The sequence below is a fragment of the Leuciscus leuciscus genome (genome assembly GCF_965113295.1).
Source record: "Leuciscus leuciscus genome assembly, chromosome: 16".
Lineage (NCBI taxonomy): Eukaryota > Metazoa > Chordata > Actinopteri > Cypriniformes > Leuciscidae > Leuciscus > Leuciscus leuciscus.
In genome coordinates, this window is record NC_138740.1 from 24,852,285 (window position 1) to 24,866,472 (window position 14,188).

The 14,188-nt window shown below is 36.7% G+C and overlaps 1 protein-coding gene across 1 annotated transcript in view; it reads left to right on the top strand.

Moving 5' to 3' along the window:
• nnt (nicotinamide nucleotide transhydrogenase) overlaps positions 1–14,188 on the top strand; it is a 44,094-nt gene that overhangs the window by 1,577 nt on the left and 28,329 nt on the right. Inside the window, exons 2-11 of the mRNA XM_082141904.1 lie at positions 667–863; positions 3,829–4,058; positions 5,794–6,011; positions 6,554–6,641; positions 6,822–6,910; positions 8,888–9,078; positions 10,622–10,755; positions 11,438–11,629; positions 12,375–12,528; positions 13,747–13,908. Of these exons, the coding sequence (XP_081998030.1) occupies positions 710–863; positions 3,829–4,058; positions 5,794–6,011; positions 6,554–6,641; positions 6,822–6,910; positions 8,888–9,078; positions 10,622–10,755; positions 11,438–11,629; positions 12,375–12,528; positions 13,747–13,908 (1,612 nt within the window). The 5' untranslated portion in view covers positions 667–709. The remainder of the gene's footprint in view (positions 1–666; positions 864–3,828; positions 4,059–5,793; positions 6,012–6,553; positions 6,642–6,821; positions 6,911–8,887; positions 9,079–10,621; positions 10,756–11,437; positions 11,630–12,374; positions 12,529–13,746; positions 13,909–14,188) is intronic.

Here is a 14,188-nt window from a genome sequence, read left to right on the forward strand (position 1 = left end):
ATCAAAAATACATTAAAACAATAATATTGTGAAATATTGCAAAAACTTATTTTTAAAATAACTGTTTTCTGTTTTTATCTATTTTAAAATGTAATTTATTTTTGTGATGGCAAAGCTGGATTACTTTAATCTTCAGTTTCACATGATCCTTCAGAAAATTATTCTGATATACTGATATAGCTGCTAAAAGCTGCTTAAAATTGTGTGTAAACCATGACCTTTTTATTCCAGGTTTGGAAAGTTTAAAATAACAGCATTGATTTTAAATAAAAAACAAAACAATTTTGTAGCATTATAAATGTTTACAGTCACTTTTGACCAGATCAGTGCATCCTTGCTTGAATAAGAGCGTTAAATTCTTTAAAAAAAAAGACTGACCCCAAACTTTTGAACAGTATTGAATATATTTTTATTCATTTTTGTGCCCTTTAATTCCTTTAAAGAATTTGTGTTCTGTTGTGTTTGTAAGATGTTTTAATGTGTGAGGACATAGTGACTTAATATGCTCAGTTCACTTGTGTTAACCATGAGCGTATGTGTGTCACCTTGGAGGTGGGTAAACAGCTGAGCAACAGTTAGTGGGGCAGAGTGGAGCATTGTGGGATAGGTCATCTGGCTCACTTCTTTTCCTCTCTCTCTCTCTCTCTCTCGCTCCCTCACATGTAGGAGGAGGGTTGTTCCAACTGCACAGCTCCTCCTTGTGTCTCCGATGGCGAGTCTTCTGCGTGTGGTAGCCACCAGCTGTTCCAGCCCCCTGTTCTCCGGGCTGGCCTGTGCTAAGCTTCAGAGTGTGCAGTCGGTGAAGACACCATGTGTGCGGTTCTTTAGGACCCATCAAGCCCTCTCTCGCCTCGCTAGCCCAGGTAACGTTACTGGAATATTACAACTGTTATAAAACAAGTTCTGTTTCAGACATTCAATTTTAGTAACCCGGCGACTTGAGGTGACAGGTCATGTTTGGTTGAGGTATTTTTCCCTCAGTATAAATGAATGAATGAGGTTATTTAAAGACTTTGAATACGGGTCACTTATGCTTGTATATAAACATCATTTGTTTTACCTCAGCAGAGTTTGTTGTAAGAATGACAAAAGCAACTGAGACATTCCCAAACTTCTTGCCCTAATATTTCTGTAGCAGTCCATGTATGTAATATGCAGTGTCCCTCAAGGTCACTGTGTCTCTCTGCCCTGCTTGTTCTGCCACTATTAGTTGTGTTTGAAGGTCCCAGGAAATGAATGAGTGTACTGTAGGTGACCTGTGTAGCGTGCTGGCTGCCTGGATACAGCGCGTGTTTGAGACCTGCCATTAATGGCAGACTTTTTTTTTTTAAAGGGGAAATGACAGCTGGGGCGGGTTATTTCTGGCACTGTATCAGCTGAGGAACCAGAACTGTGGCACAGCTTGTGCAGGAGAATGCCTGCTGGGAAAAGAAACACATGTCTATGGTGAATGCCAGCAGTCAGTGTAGTTAAAAGAAGTTTGTGGGCCTCAGATATTCACTTTGTTTCCATTTACATCTGGAAATGCTAAAAAAAAATTTTTTTTTTAAAACTACTTGCAAATTCTTTCCTTTTCTTTTTTTTATAGTACTGTCGGTATGATTAAGTTCTTTTGAAAGTCTCTTATTCTAAACAAGACTACATTTATTTGATTAAAAATACAGTAAGAACAGTATTATTGTGAAATATTACAAATTAAAATAACTTCTATTTTAAAATGTAATTTATTCATGTGATGGCAAATCTGAGTTTTCAGCACCCATTACTCCGGTCTTCAGTGTCACATGATCCTTCAGAAATCATTCTGATTTGCTGCTTAAACATTTCTTACTATCAATGTTGAGAACTTTGTTACATTATACATGTCTTTACTGTCACTTTTGACCAGTTTAATGCATCCTAAATAAGTGTTTTTTTTCTTTTTCTTCTTCTTGCTGTCCCCAAACTTTTGAACGGTAGTGTGTAATTTTATTTTCTGTGTAAAGTATATATAATTATCCGGATTGGTCAGATTTAGCACTGGCATTATGCTCATGTCACAAAACAGTCACAGTCACTTACACTCAACAACAACAACAAAAAAAAGAAAAGTGAATTGCCCTTGAATATGCTAGAAAGCAGAGCTGCTCTAAAGCGCGGGTACACTTTATTTTCTGCGTTCCGCTCTCTCACACACGCACAAGACTTTCAAAGTATACTCCTTTGGATGTGGACGTGCTCACTATCTAGTGGACTTTGTTTTCAAATGCTCAAGTAACTAGCACATGCGCTGTTGTACGTGTACCGTCCTCGCGGACACAAATTGGGCTTCATGTGGACAGTATGCGCAGACGACCGTGGACCCTCCTGATATCAAAAATTACTTTGGGCTTAAGTTATACAAAGAGGTTTTTGTTTACACCAATAATAAATGCCTCTTGGTTTGTTGTTTGATATCTATTGCAGTGACATTCATAGATTATACATATGGCTGAAGTGTCCAAACACTTTTTGAGTTGTCTTTGCTGTCTGTGGCCCAATTTAACCACCTCTAGGCAGCTGAAGTCTGTGATTCACATGAGCTTATGTTGTTGTTATCTATAGATCATGCCTGTGATGGAATTTTCCACAAGCGACTTGACTTGGATGACATCTTGATGCATATTCAGCCTGTCTAGACCACATGTTGTTTGCACAACTTTTACAGACCAAAACTCATAAAATGAAGCTGTGCATAAAAATTCAACTTGATTTACTTTATTACACATGCCAAAACCCGGCTATGTTCTGTTTTACAGCTTGAAATTCTCAGTTTTATTTTTGAAAATATGACTGCAGAATTGGAGCTGTTGGAAAGTCACATGGTCTCACCTTACTGTAAAAATGCACGTAGCTGTAAAACCACAGGTCACACGGGGACTGCATGGACCTCTAGTCCAACACAAAGGTCTCAAAGGATTTTCTTTTTACCACTCTTTATAAACTCCTTCACCAGTTGTAAGTCTGCTTCCGTATATGGTGCTTATCTTTATCGTACAGCTTTACTCTTTGACCTCTCATTGACTTCAAAATAGAGAGTCTGACGGGTTAGAAATTATCTTGAGAGATTATATTGGCTATGAGAGAAAGGTGAGATCAGTTGTTCACACTTCACTTTGTTTCTGTGGTGTTGGGTTCTCTAAAACTATAATTTAAGGTTTTACTCATAAATTTTATGTACCTGAAAAAAGAGAACATTTTAAAATTCACAGGATCACAATATTGGTAGGCTTTTGATTTAAAGTTGTTGTACTTTTTAAAATAAGAAAACAAATTTTCAGATTTTATATTTCAGTAATGTATAATATATTTTTTTTAAATAAGTATTTTACATGATCATATAATGTAACTTATTTTTTTATAGTATATAAAGTTAGATAAAATGTATTTAATAATTATTGTATTATTATTATTATTATTATTAAATGTATTCTAAATATAAAATAATATTATAGATTTTCATGTAAAACAATATATATTTTTATTTATGTTATTTTATTATTTTTATTTAGAATACAACTATAATAATAGTAAAAGCAATTTTATTTTATATAACTTTATATAATATAAACATTTACTTTGTATTATAATGTAAATGTTTTTCTATTATACAAAGTAATATAATAATAATAATTATTTATTATTATTATTACTGTACTTTTTTTTTTAAATAAGAGTATTTTTACATAATTACATTAGAAATGCAATGTAAAGATTCTCTAGTGCTACTGGCGCAGGGCCCACCTGTTGAACCTTTGTATTTGATATGCACATCTCATGCTCATTCTGTAATTCTGTGATTTCCTGCAGGCATTCCATACAAACAGCTGACTGTCGGCATTCCCAAGGAAATCTTTCAGAATGAGCGTCGAGTGGCCATCTCTCCAGCCGGAGTGGAAGCTCTCATCAAGCAGGGCTTTAATGTGGTGGTGGAGTCTGGTGCTGGGGAATCTGCCAAGTTCTCCGATGACATGTATACGAAGGCAGGAGCCACCATCAGGGATGTCAAAGATGTCTTTTCATCTGATGTTCTGCTTAAGGTACTGTTAGAGGCCTTCAATTTCATTAATCTTAAGTCTTCATTAAAGGAACACTCCACCGTTTTTTTAAATAGGGCTTATTCGCCTTCTTTCCCACATTTAGATAGGTGGGCAAATGCATTTTTGTCTCAGTGCATGCATTGTTTTAGTTTGACAGGGTCGGCGTGAGCTTAGCTTAGCATAATGAATGGAATCCTTTGTTGCCAGCTAGCATGTCCTGAATAAAAGTGATAAAAAAAAAAAAAAAACCTACCTAATTACTTCTTGTGGCCTGCGTATTCACAACAAGTACAAATAGCGATGCAGATTAACACTAGGCGATTTCCTAGGCAGATATTGACTTGTATATTAAGGACTATATTAGGGGGAAGCACAGGCGAAGCACTGCTACTTGGGCGTGATATCTCTGCGCCCAAGTAGCAGTGCTTCGCCTGTGCTTCCCCCTAATATAGTCCCAAGTCAAAATCTGCATAGGAAATCGCCTAGTGTTAATCTGCATCGCTATTTGTACTTGTTGTGAATACGCAGGCCACAAGAAGTAATTAGGTGTTTTTTTTTGTTTTTTTTATATCACTTTTACTCAGGACATGCTAGCTGGCAACAAAGGATTCCATTCATTATGCTAAGCTAAGCTAGCGCCAACCCTGTCAAACTAAAACAATGCATGCACTGAGACAAAAATGCATTTGCCCACCTATCTAAATGTAGGAAAGAAGGTGAATAAGCCCTATTTCAAAAAACGGTGGAGTGTTCCTTTAACACTCAAGCCTTGTTTATTCTTTCGCTTGTCTCTGCACCGCGAGCTTCCGCTGACTGCGTGTGCACATCTCCAAACGGACGAGGCGTTTATACTTGACGCGCTTGCCGTTGTACTATTCTTTGAAACGACAGGGGGCGACTCTGAGTAATTGTCCTCTAAAGTAAACCTTCAGAAAGCAGCGTGGTAAGGTACTCAACGTGTACCTTGGCAGGACAGTCACCTATCAGAAGGGGCTGTCAACAGTCGAGCTGCAAACTCCAAAGTAACTGAACTGTGTTGTCTTGTTTTGTGTGCCTATTTTTTGGGGGCTTTTGTTTTTATTCATGCAAAAGTCAGCAAAATAACATTTGTAGTAAAACAAAGCTTAAACCTATTTTTTGTATTTACTCTTGTTATATAAAAGGTACCAAAATGCTCATTGAACAATCTCTGATCGCATTATTGTCCTATTTAAACTATTTATATCTGTCGGGGAAGCTAACATTTCTTTATGTATAAACTGATTGGGTTGACTGGTCAATTTGGAGAGCACAAGTGATGATGTTTGTTGTTAGTCCACTTCACCATTTACATTAGAACAAAATATATGGATATGAGAACATGTATAAAAGTAAATTAAACAACATTCTCTTAAATATTTTCTTATTTCATTAAACATTTTCATTACATTGACTGTTGTGTTTGATTAAAAGTGGACATTTTTATTAGGCTTATTTCTGCTATTGATGGCTCATTTTGTAAATGTAAGCAATTAATTTGGTAAAGTGTAAACTGGGTGCTGGTACAGACTATCTAGCCTCAAAGTTGTGCATATTCGGAAGACGATCTACTAAAAAAAAAAGGCACACAAAATGGGGTCTTGCGCTCTCATTGCGCACCACCAGGCTGGCGTAATTTTTGCCACGCGCACCTTCATGCTCATGCGGACGCGCCGAGTATAAACCAGGCTTCATTCTCTCCACCTTTTCGCCACAGGTGCGTGCCCCGATTTTAAACTCTGCTCTGGGAGTTCATGAGTCCGACCTCATGAGTGAAGGATCCACCCTCGTCAGTTTCATCTATCCCGCTCAGAACCCTGAGCTGATGGACCTGTTGTCCCGGCGCAAAACCACCGTCCTGGCCATGGACCAGGTGCCCCGAGTTACTATTGCTCAGGGGTATGATGCCCTCAGCTCCATGGCCAACATTGCTGGGTAAGGCCATCTAAAACGATAAATGCAGAAGACTAGACAGCATTTTGTATTTGTATCTGTTTATTTGATTACTTTATTATCATTTTGCGCCTGTAGATTTCCATTACAATACATACCTTTAAAGAAGTTTTTTTCACACTGAGCCATAAATCTCCACTTCAGTAGCACTTATGAACACCAAACTTTGTATTTTTATTCCTATATATTTCCTATTATGTTATTTAATCTTATTCCTAAAAATAAAATCCTCATCTAACATATCAACAATATGAAATGAAGTAAACCTGGTTTTATACAATGTCAAGATTTCTGTTCTGGAAATGTATGCAAATTAGTGAATTTTTAATTAGTCATTGCGTCATTTGTATATTGAGTTATAACATGGCAGGAAACTTGTAATGCAAAATTTATGGTGTATGGTGAGGTTTACTAGTTAAAGATTTTACCCTGTTCACCTGCAGTGTCTTGCCTTTTTAAAAATGTCTCGATTTCTGCTTCATCAGTGGCCATGACTTATGTGCGGTTTTTATATTTTTTGGCAGTTATAAATCCGTGGTCTTGGCAGCCAACAACTTTGGCCGCTTCTTCACTGGTCAGATCACAGCCGCGGGGAAGGTTCCTCCTGCTAAGGTATGTGCTGGCATGACTGCACACACGCCCTGAGTGCTTATTTTGAGTTTGCTTGATTCATTGCTGTACATTTCTCACATTAGTTCTTGGATGAAGATATTAGCTGTTCATACTTTCCCAAATTAGATTTTTCTGTTTATTTCAGAGTTAGAATTTTACAAAGGCTGTTCTTATTGGCAGGTGTTGATCATTGGAGGTGGAGTGGCTGGCTTGGCTGCTGCTGGCTCTGCCCGTGCTATGGGTGCCATTGTCAGGGGGTTTGACACCAGGTAAAAGGTCCTAAAACTGATAGATTTATTTAGGAAAAATGTATATTTTTTTTTTGCCAAGTATCCATTAAATTGATCAAAAGTGACAGCTACAAAATATTTGTATTTTAAATTCTGTTCTTTTGAACTATATATTTATCAAAGAATCTTGACAAAAATGTATCACTTGTTTCCAAAAATTTAAAAAACAGTTTTCAACATTTGTGATTATAATTTTTTTTCTTGATTACCAAATCAGATTTTCTGAAGGATCATGTGACACCGAAGACTGGAGTAATGATGCTGAAAATGTAGCTTTGCTATCAGATAAATTGTTTTAAAATGTTAAAATTGAAAACTTACTTTAAGTTAATAATATTTTACAATATTACTGTTTTTACAGTATTTTTGATCAAATGTTTTATTTTTGTCAAGATTGCACAGTCATCCATCAAACACTAGGTGGTGCTATAATATACAAAGTTTTACCAACATCTCCACGACACATTAAATGTGGTGACCTTTATTTTATATTTTTTTCTTAAAATCAAGTGGATTTTCTTTTTCTGCCTTTTTGATTGTTCAGAAACTTTTCAGACTCTAACCTACTGTAGGTCTTTTGTCCAATTAACATGAAATTTAGCATGTAAATTAGTTAACAGTTTATTTATTTATTTACAGCATTTATAAATTTGAGTTTTGAGTCATCGTTTTGCTCTACTTTGGATTTATGATGTTTCTTTAATCTGTTTCGCTTTCCCAAAAACAAGAACTTAAAATGGCCTTGTGCAAAAAAAAAAGTCACTACTAATCCTGCTAAAATTATTTTAAATGTACATATTTTAAAAAGCTTTATTTTGCTAATGAGTGTGAATTTACAGCTTTAGAACCAAGCTCAGTGTATTTAGGTAGAATTCATATCCTTTCTGTCCTTTAGAACAAAACATAAAATAGGGATGTCATAATCAAGTTTTTTGTGCCCCCCATCCGTTATAAGTCATTAAATATCTTTCGAAACTGAGTCCTGATTCGATAATTGTTTATTGCACACTTCAATAAAATTTTACTTATTAAAGCTTGAAGCTCGCGGTTTCAGAATGCCAATCTGTCAGTCAAATCTGAAACAAGGTGCAACCCATAAAAAATAAACCGTAAATGACTTTCGTGTGATTCGTTACAAAGGTGTGCATCAAATATGCTAAATATGGAGGCTTGAACATGCGTGTGTGATGCGCTAGAACAGACCTCGTTGGTTCTTGTGCATTACGCGCGCACATTTGAGCTTCTTTTCCTTTTAATGGTGGTACCGGTACTGATTGGTTGAGGAAAAAAAAAGAAGCATAATCTGTCTTGATACCAATCCTTGAGATAGGCTCCAGGACATCCCTAACAAAAAACTTAAGTCGGCATGAAATGGAAGTTTGTGATAGTCTTCCCTATTGTGACGTATATCTGAGTGAAATTGCTTCTCTAACAAGAATACATATAGGGTGGGACTTGATTTTGTCCAATGGATTAGTTTTACGATCTCTTTATTAACTTTTTGAAGCGTCAAAGTGCTAGTTGCATAGCTGTCAATGGAGATATAGAAAGCTCTCAGATTTAATCAAAAGATCTTTTATTTGTGTTCCGAAGGATAAAGAAAGTCTTATGGGTTTGGAAGTGAGTAATTAATGACAGAATTTTAATTCAGACATTTTTGGGTGAACTAACCCTATAAAGATTACATGGAGCACATGAATTAAAAAAAGACGTGCACGAATAATTTTTTATTTAATTTAGTTTTAATTTAATTATAATAAAAAAAGACGTGCACGAATAAGTCATTTAAGACCCCGATATTCCATTAAAAATAGGAACTGTCCATTTCTACTTCATGGTGACTTTCAACTTTGTCTGCTTGACTGATTCCAACAAGTTCCATCAACTTCATTTCCAGCAAGTGTCCTCTCGGTGGCAGTGTTGTTTTAGTCATGGAGTCTTGTCCTCCTCTTCCAGAGCGGCTGCACTGGAGCAGTTTAAGTCCCTGGGTGCCGAGCCTTTAGAGGTGTTGGATGTGAAGGAGTCAGGAGAAGGCCAGGGTGGTTACGCTAAAGAAATGTCCAAGGAGTTCATCGAGGCAGAGATGAAGCTGTTTGCCAAGCAGTGTTTGGATGTTGACATCATTATCACTACCGCGCTTATCCCCGGTACGCACACCTGCAACATTTACTCCCTTTCCATCTCCCCCTTTTCCATCTATGGCATGTACTCTTGCACATAATGAGTTATCTTGTTTGCCTATGTTCTTATTTTTCCATCATTTGACTTTAAAAGGAATAGTTCATCCAGAAATTGATTTTCTCTTTATTTACTCACCCTTATGTCATTACAAACCCTGTTGCTTTTATTTTTTTCTGTGAAATGCACACATTTTTTATTTATTTTTTTGCACACATTTTTCCATGCATAAAATATTATTTTTGTCATAGTGATCACTTTGCTCCAAAGGCCCAAACAGCACCATAAAATAGTCTATATGACTCTATATTTGCTATGTTATAAGTCTTCTGAAATAGCAGATATAGAGTCATATGGACTATGTTAAGTCTTCTGAAGCTCAAAGTCAATTATTTCAATTATAATTACAATTTTAAGCCATTATTTATACATTTCCTTCACTGTACTGTGGCTCTTAAATAAAATAAGCCATCTTGATGTTATTTATCGATGTCCAACCTGCATCATAGGCGCTACAGTTGATTTGAGAGCTGCAGTAAAAGGTGAATGTTATCATTGCATAATTACTTCCTTTAAATCTATTATATTTGAGAAACTCTGAATATAGGGCACACATCTTTTGGACTACTTTTATGGTGCATTTATAGGGCTTTCTTGTCCATTTTGGAGCTTGTCTTTCCCTGGTCACGATGAGCTGTCACGATTCTATGGAGGAAAAAATTGTAAAAAAAATGTTTTTCCCGGTTCATGGGAAAAAACGATGACATGCTTATTTGAACAATATGAGAGTGAGTAAATAATGTCAATTTTAAGTTTCTGTCTGAACTATTCCTTTAACTTTGATCCTGGTTTAACTCATCATCCTTAAGTTAATACTCGTATGACTATCATTGGCATTTGAAAAGAGAAACGGATTAACCAGCAAAGCTAAATATGTACAGCACAATTACCAATTTAACAGCTCTGTGGCTGCAGATGTGCTTTGTGTTCATTTGAAGCATGTGTTGTCCTAATCTCCATGACTGAAAGCTAATAAAAATCAGGCCAGGTCCATAACAGAAAATGTTTACAAAGTGTCATAAGAGTTGCTTTGGGTCGCTCTTGCTTTAGGTTGGCAGAGAGTTGTCTTTCCACTCTGTTGCTTTTTCAGTACCGCTGGCACTCAAAGTCAGTTCCTGTGACTTTTGCATGCTCATGCACACTCCTGGTGTCACTCCAATGTTATTTTATTTCCATCCCTGAAGCTATGGAGCCACCGGTTGGACTTTTAGAACTTAATTCCTAAACAAACTGCATACCTTGCTGTTTTTAGCACGCCCCAATTGGTAAAACGCATGCAATCTGTTCCACTTTTATCTGAATAGCGTTTTTCTTTTAAAACCAACAAGCCGCAAAGCAGCTTATCAGTATATTAGGTTGCACGGATAAAAGGCACATCAGAGGAGTCTTATTAAATGCATATCAGTCATGGTTTTGGTTTACTAGTCTCACTGTGCTGAAATTATTATGCAGGTCGGAAGGCCCCTGTGCTGATTACTAAGGAAATGGTGGAGACCATGAAAGATGGTTCAGTGGTGGTGGATCTGGCCGCAGAGGCTGGGGGAAACATCGAGACTACGGTTCCTGGAGAACTGTCTGTTCACAAAGTGAGTACACTACAACTGCAGCGTACATGTGCTCCATGGGTTTGTCAGAAAGGTTCAGGTAAACTACCACTTGGAGTCAGTAAGATTTTTTTAATATTTTTTTTAAAGAAATTATTCGTTTTTTTCAGCAAGGATGCAATAAATTGATGATAAATTACTGTAAAGACTTTTATGATGTTCAAATAAATGTAAATGTGAGTTTTTTTGTATTCATTTGCTCATCAAAGAATCCTGAACAAAATGTATCATGGTTTCCACAAACATATTAAGCAGCACAACGGTTTTCAACATTGATAATAAGAAATGTTTCTTGAGCACCAAATCTGCATATTGGAATGATTTCTGAATAATCGTGTAACAGTAAAGACTTCAGTAAAGGTGACCTCACGTCCTACTAGTACTCGTAATTACAACTTGTAAACTGGGAATTTACAGAGTGCTTCGACTTGTACTGCACGACTAAATAAATGGCTCAGAGTAGAAAGTCACATGTTTTCATCTAGAAATGTTGGTAATTATGACATGGCGTGAATGCAGCATAATGCCAAATGGTAATGTTTTTTCACAATATTTCTGTTTTAACTGTTTTTTTTTTTGTTTTTTGTTTTTTTAAACCATTCAAAAGTTGGAGGTCGAGAAGATTAACTTCTTTCATAAAATGTGCTCGTGTACTTTCTTATAGGGTGTGATCCACGTTGGCTATACTGATATTCCCAGTCGCCTCCCGACTCAGGCCAGCACATTATACTCCAACAACATCATCAAACTCCTCCGTGCCATCAGCCCGGACAAGGAAGTTTTTTACTTTGACGTCAAAAACGACTTTGATTATGGCACAATGGACCACGTCATCCGAGGTTCAGTAGTTATGAAGGTAAACCTTTTTTTTTCTACAATGTTCTTAGCTACAGGAGGACAGATAAACCCTTTATTTTGTGTTGCAGGCTACAGCTCGCACCTTAAAGTGGTAGAACCTTTCTTTCATTTACACGCAACATTTTTGGGTGGACTATTCCTTTACCATTAGTTAACATGATATGACAATGAAAAGTACTTCCAAAGCATTTATCATCTTAGTAGATGTTAATTTAAACAGTTACTAATACATTATTAAAATCCAAAGTTGTATCTTTTAATATTATTTAATGGACCTGAGAAAATGTGAACTAACAATGAACAGTTGTATTAACCTAAACCTTCACATTTAACAATGAGCAGGACATAAAAAAAAAAAAAAAAAAAGGTTTTAAAAAATCTTTAATGCATTTATTTAACTAATGCAACCCTATTGTAAATTGTTGAAATAATAATAACATGGTCAATTTTGTATGTTGGTCAATGTAGGTAATGTAAAGGGTGATTTTGTTATTCCATAATATTGGTGAAATAAGCATTTATTAAATAAGCAGTTGATTCTCTGCATTCACTCTCGATGGATACATTATGATTTAACAAACACAAAATCTGTCTAGAACAAGATGACGTTTTATCCAAGCTGACCACTGATTTGATTAGAGACTCAATGTCAATCTGGCGCTCATTTAGCTTTCAAAGGAATTAAGTGATGGTGTTATTTTAATTCTGTCTTTCTGTCTGTCTGTCTGTCTGTCTGTCTGCAGGACGGAGAAGTGCTTTTCCCTGCACCACAACCTAACAACATCCCAGTGGCAGCGCCTACAAAACAAAAGGGTGTCCAGGAGCTTGAGAAGGAAAGGGCATCTGCCATCTCGCCCTTCAGAGCCACCCTCAACACGGCTGGGCTTTACACCGGAGGTAAATCACAGTCCGGCTGCCCTCTCTGCCTCCCTCTTCCCACCGGATCTCTGCGGGTCCCCCGGGGTTAATATGAAAGCGGCTCCTCATGCATTTTAAGAGGAAGAGACCGCTGCATTGGTGGTCTCTGACACTGAACTATGTTAATAAGGCTGTCGTGTACATTTCAAACGCCCCCACTTTATAGCCTTTGAGATTAATCAGATTTTTATTTTCTCTCTTTAATCTACTTTAGCAATCTGCATTGCTCAGAAATTCCAAAAATAGCAGCTCCCCTGTTTGCCCGCTTTTGTCCCAAGATGTGATTAGACTCCAAAGCCATGCTAAACCAAACGGCGCACAAATGAATTCTATTGGTTGCAGACGCCCGAGGAACACTCGTGTGAGGAGAGGCAATGTTGGCTTCACATCAAAGCGCTCACTTCCTCACTCAGACAAGCCACAAAAACTCGCACGTAAATAAACACCGACTGATAAACAAACATGCAAATGAGATCTTCCTGCCCTTTCATGGTTTGCTGTATCTGTATGAGTCTAGGTACAGGGAATCCTGACTTGCTCGGAAGGCCAAAATCACTTCCTTTTGAAATTGTGATTGGTCCCCTAATTGCGACACAAGCTGTTTTATTTTCCACATCACCTTGGCACCTTCTAGCAGCTGAATGCCAGGAAACTAGGATGATAAAATGGTGGTGGTGGGGGGGGGGGTTCTGCCCTCCTGCTGTGTATGTCTGTTGTGGTGAAGAGTTTTCTTACCCGCATGGCCAATGGCTGGTCTGAGTTGGCAGTACCATAATGCCAGTCAATACCTGTGTAATAATAATATAACTAATAATAATATTAAAGAGGAATATTATTATTAATATTATTTATTTATAACTACAAAAGCTTATACCACTGTTCTTTTTTTTATTCATGTATGTATTTATATATTTATAAAACTATGAATGCTTATAAAGCAAATTCCAAACTAAAAAGTTGAAAATAAATGGTGTATTAAGTTTTAAAATTGAGTCAGACAGCGAGCCTACCAAATATTAGTCAAGTGTACATGACCCACAGCCATATTGCTGTTTTCAGAGGATTATGGGATGTATAAGCAGGACACATTGCTGGCACTAGATTTATTTCTCTGTTAAATAGTCAAACAGTCAAAATGACCCTAACCCTAACCTTACTGAAAAACAAAATGTTTTACGTCTCGTTTTTTCTACTTAGGTCTGACATCGGCGATCGGTCTTGGGCTGGTAGCTCCCAATGCTGCTTTCACTCAGATAGTTACAACCTTTGGCCTGGCAGGAATCGTGGGATACCACACCGTATGGGGCGTCAGTCCTGCTCTTCACTCCCCACTTATGTCTGTTACAAATGCCATTTCTGGTAAGTTAGTAAATAAAATGTATATATCTTTTAATATATAATTTGCTTGGTAATTGCTAAATGAAATGTTTTTCCCTTTGCCATGCTTTTTTTTTGTGTATTTAAAAAATTAAAATAACACCTGAAATTTTTGTATAATATATACAAATATAACACACACATTCACATTAACCTGCCAAATGCGTGTCGATTTCAGCAGTGCCGTGTAACGCAGTCACTTTGGCGGGTTGAATTTTATATAATATATACAGCTTTCAAATGTAGTCTTTAAGGCATCTGA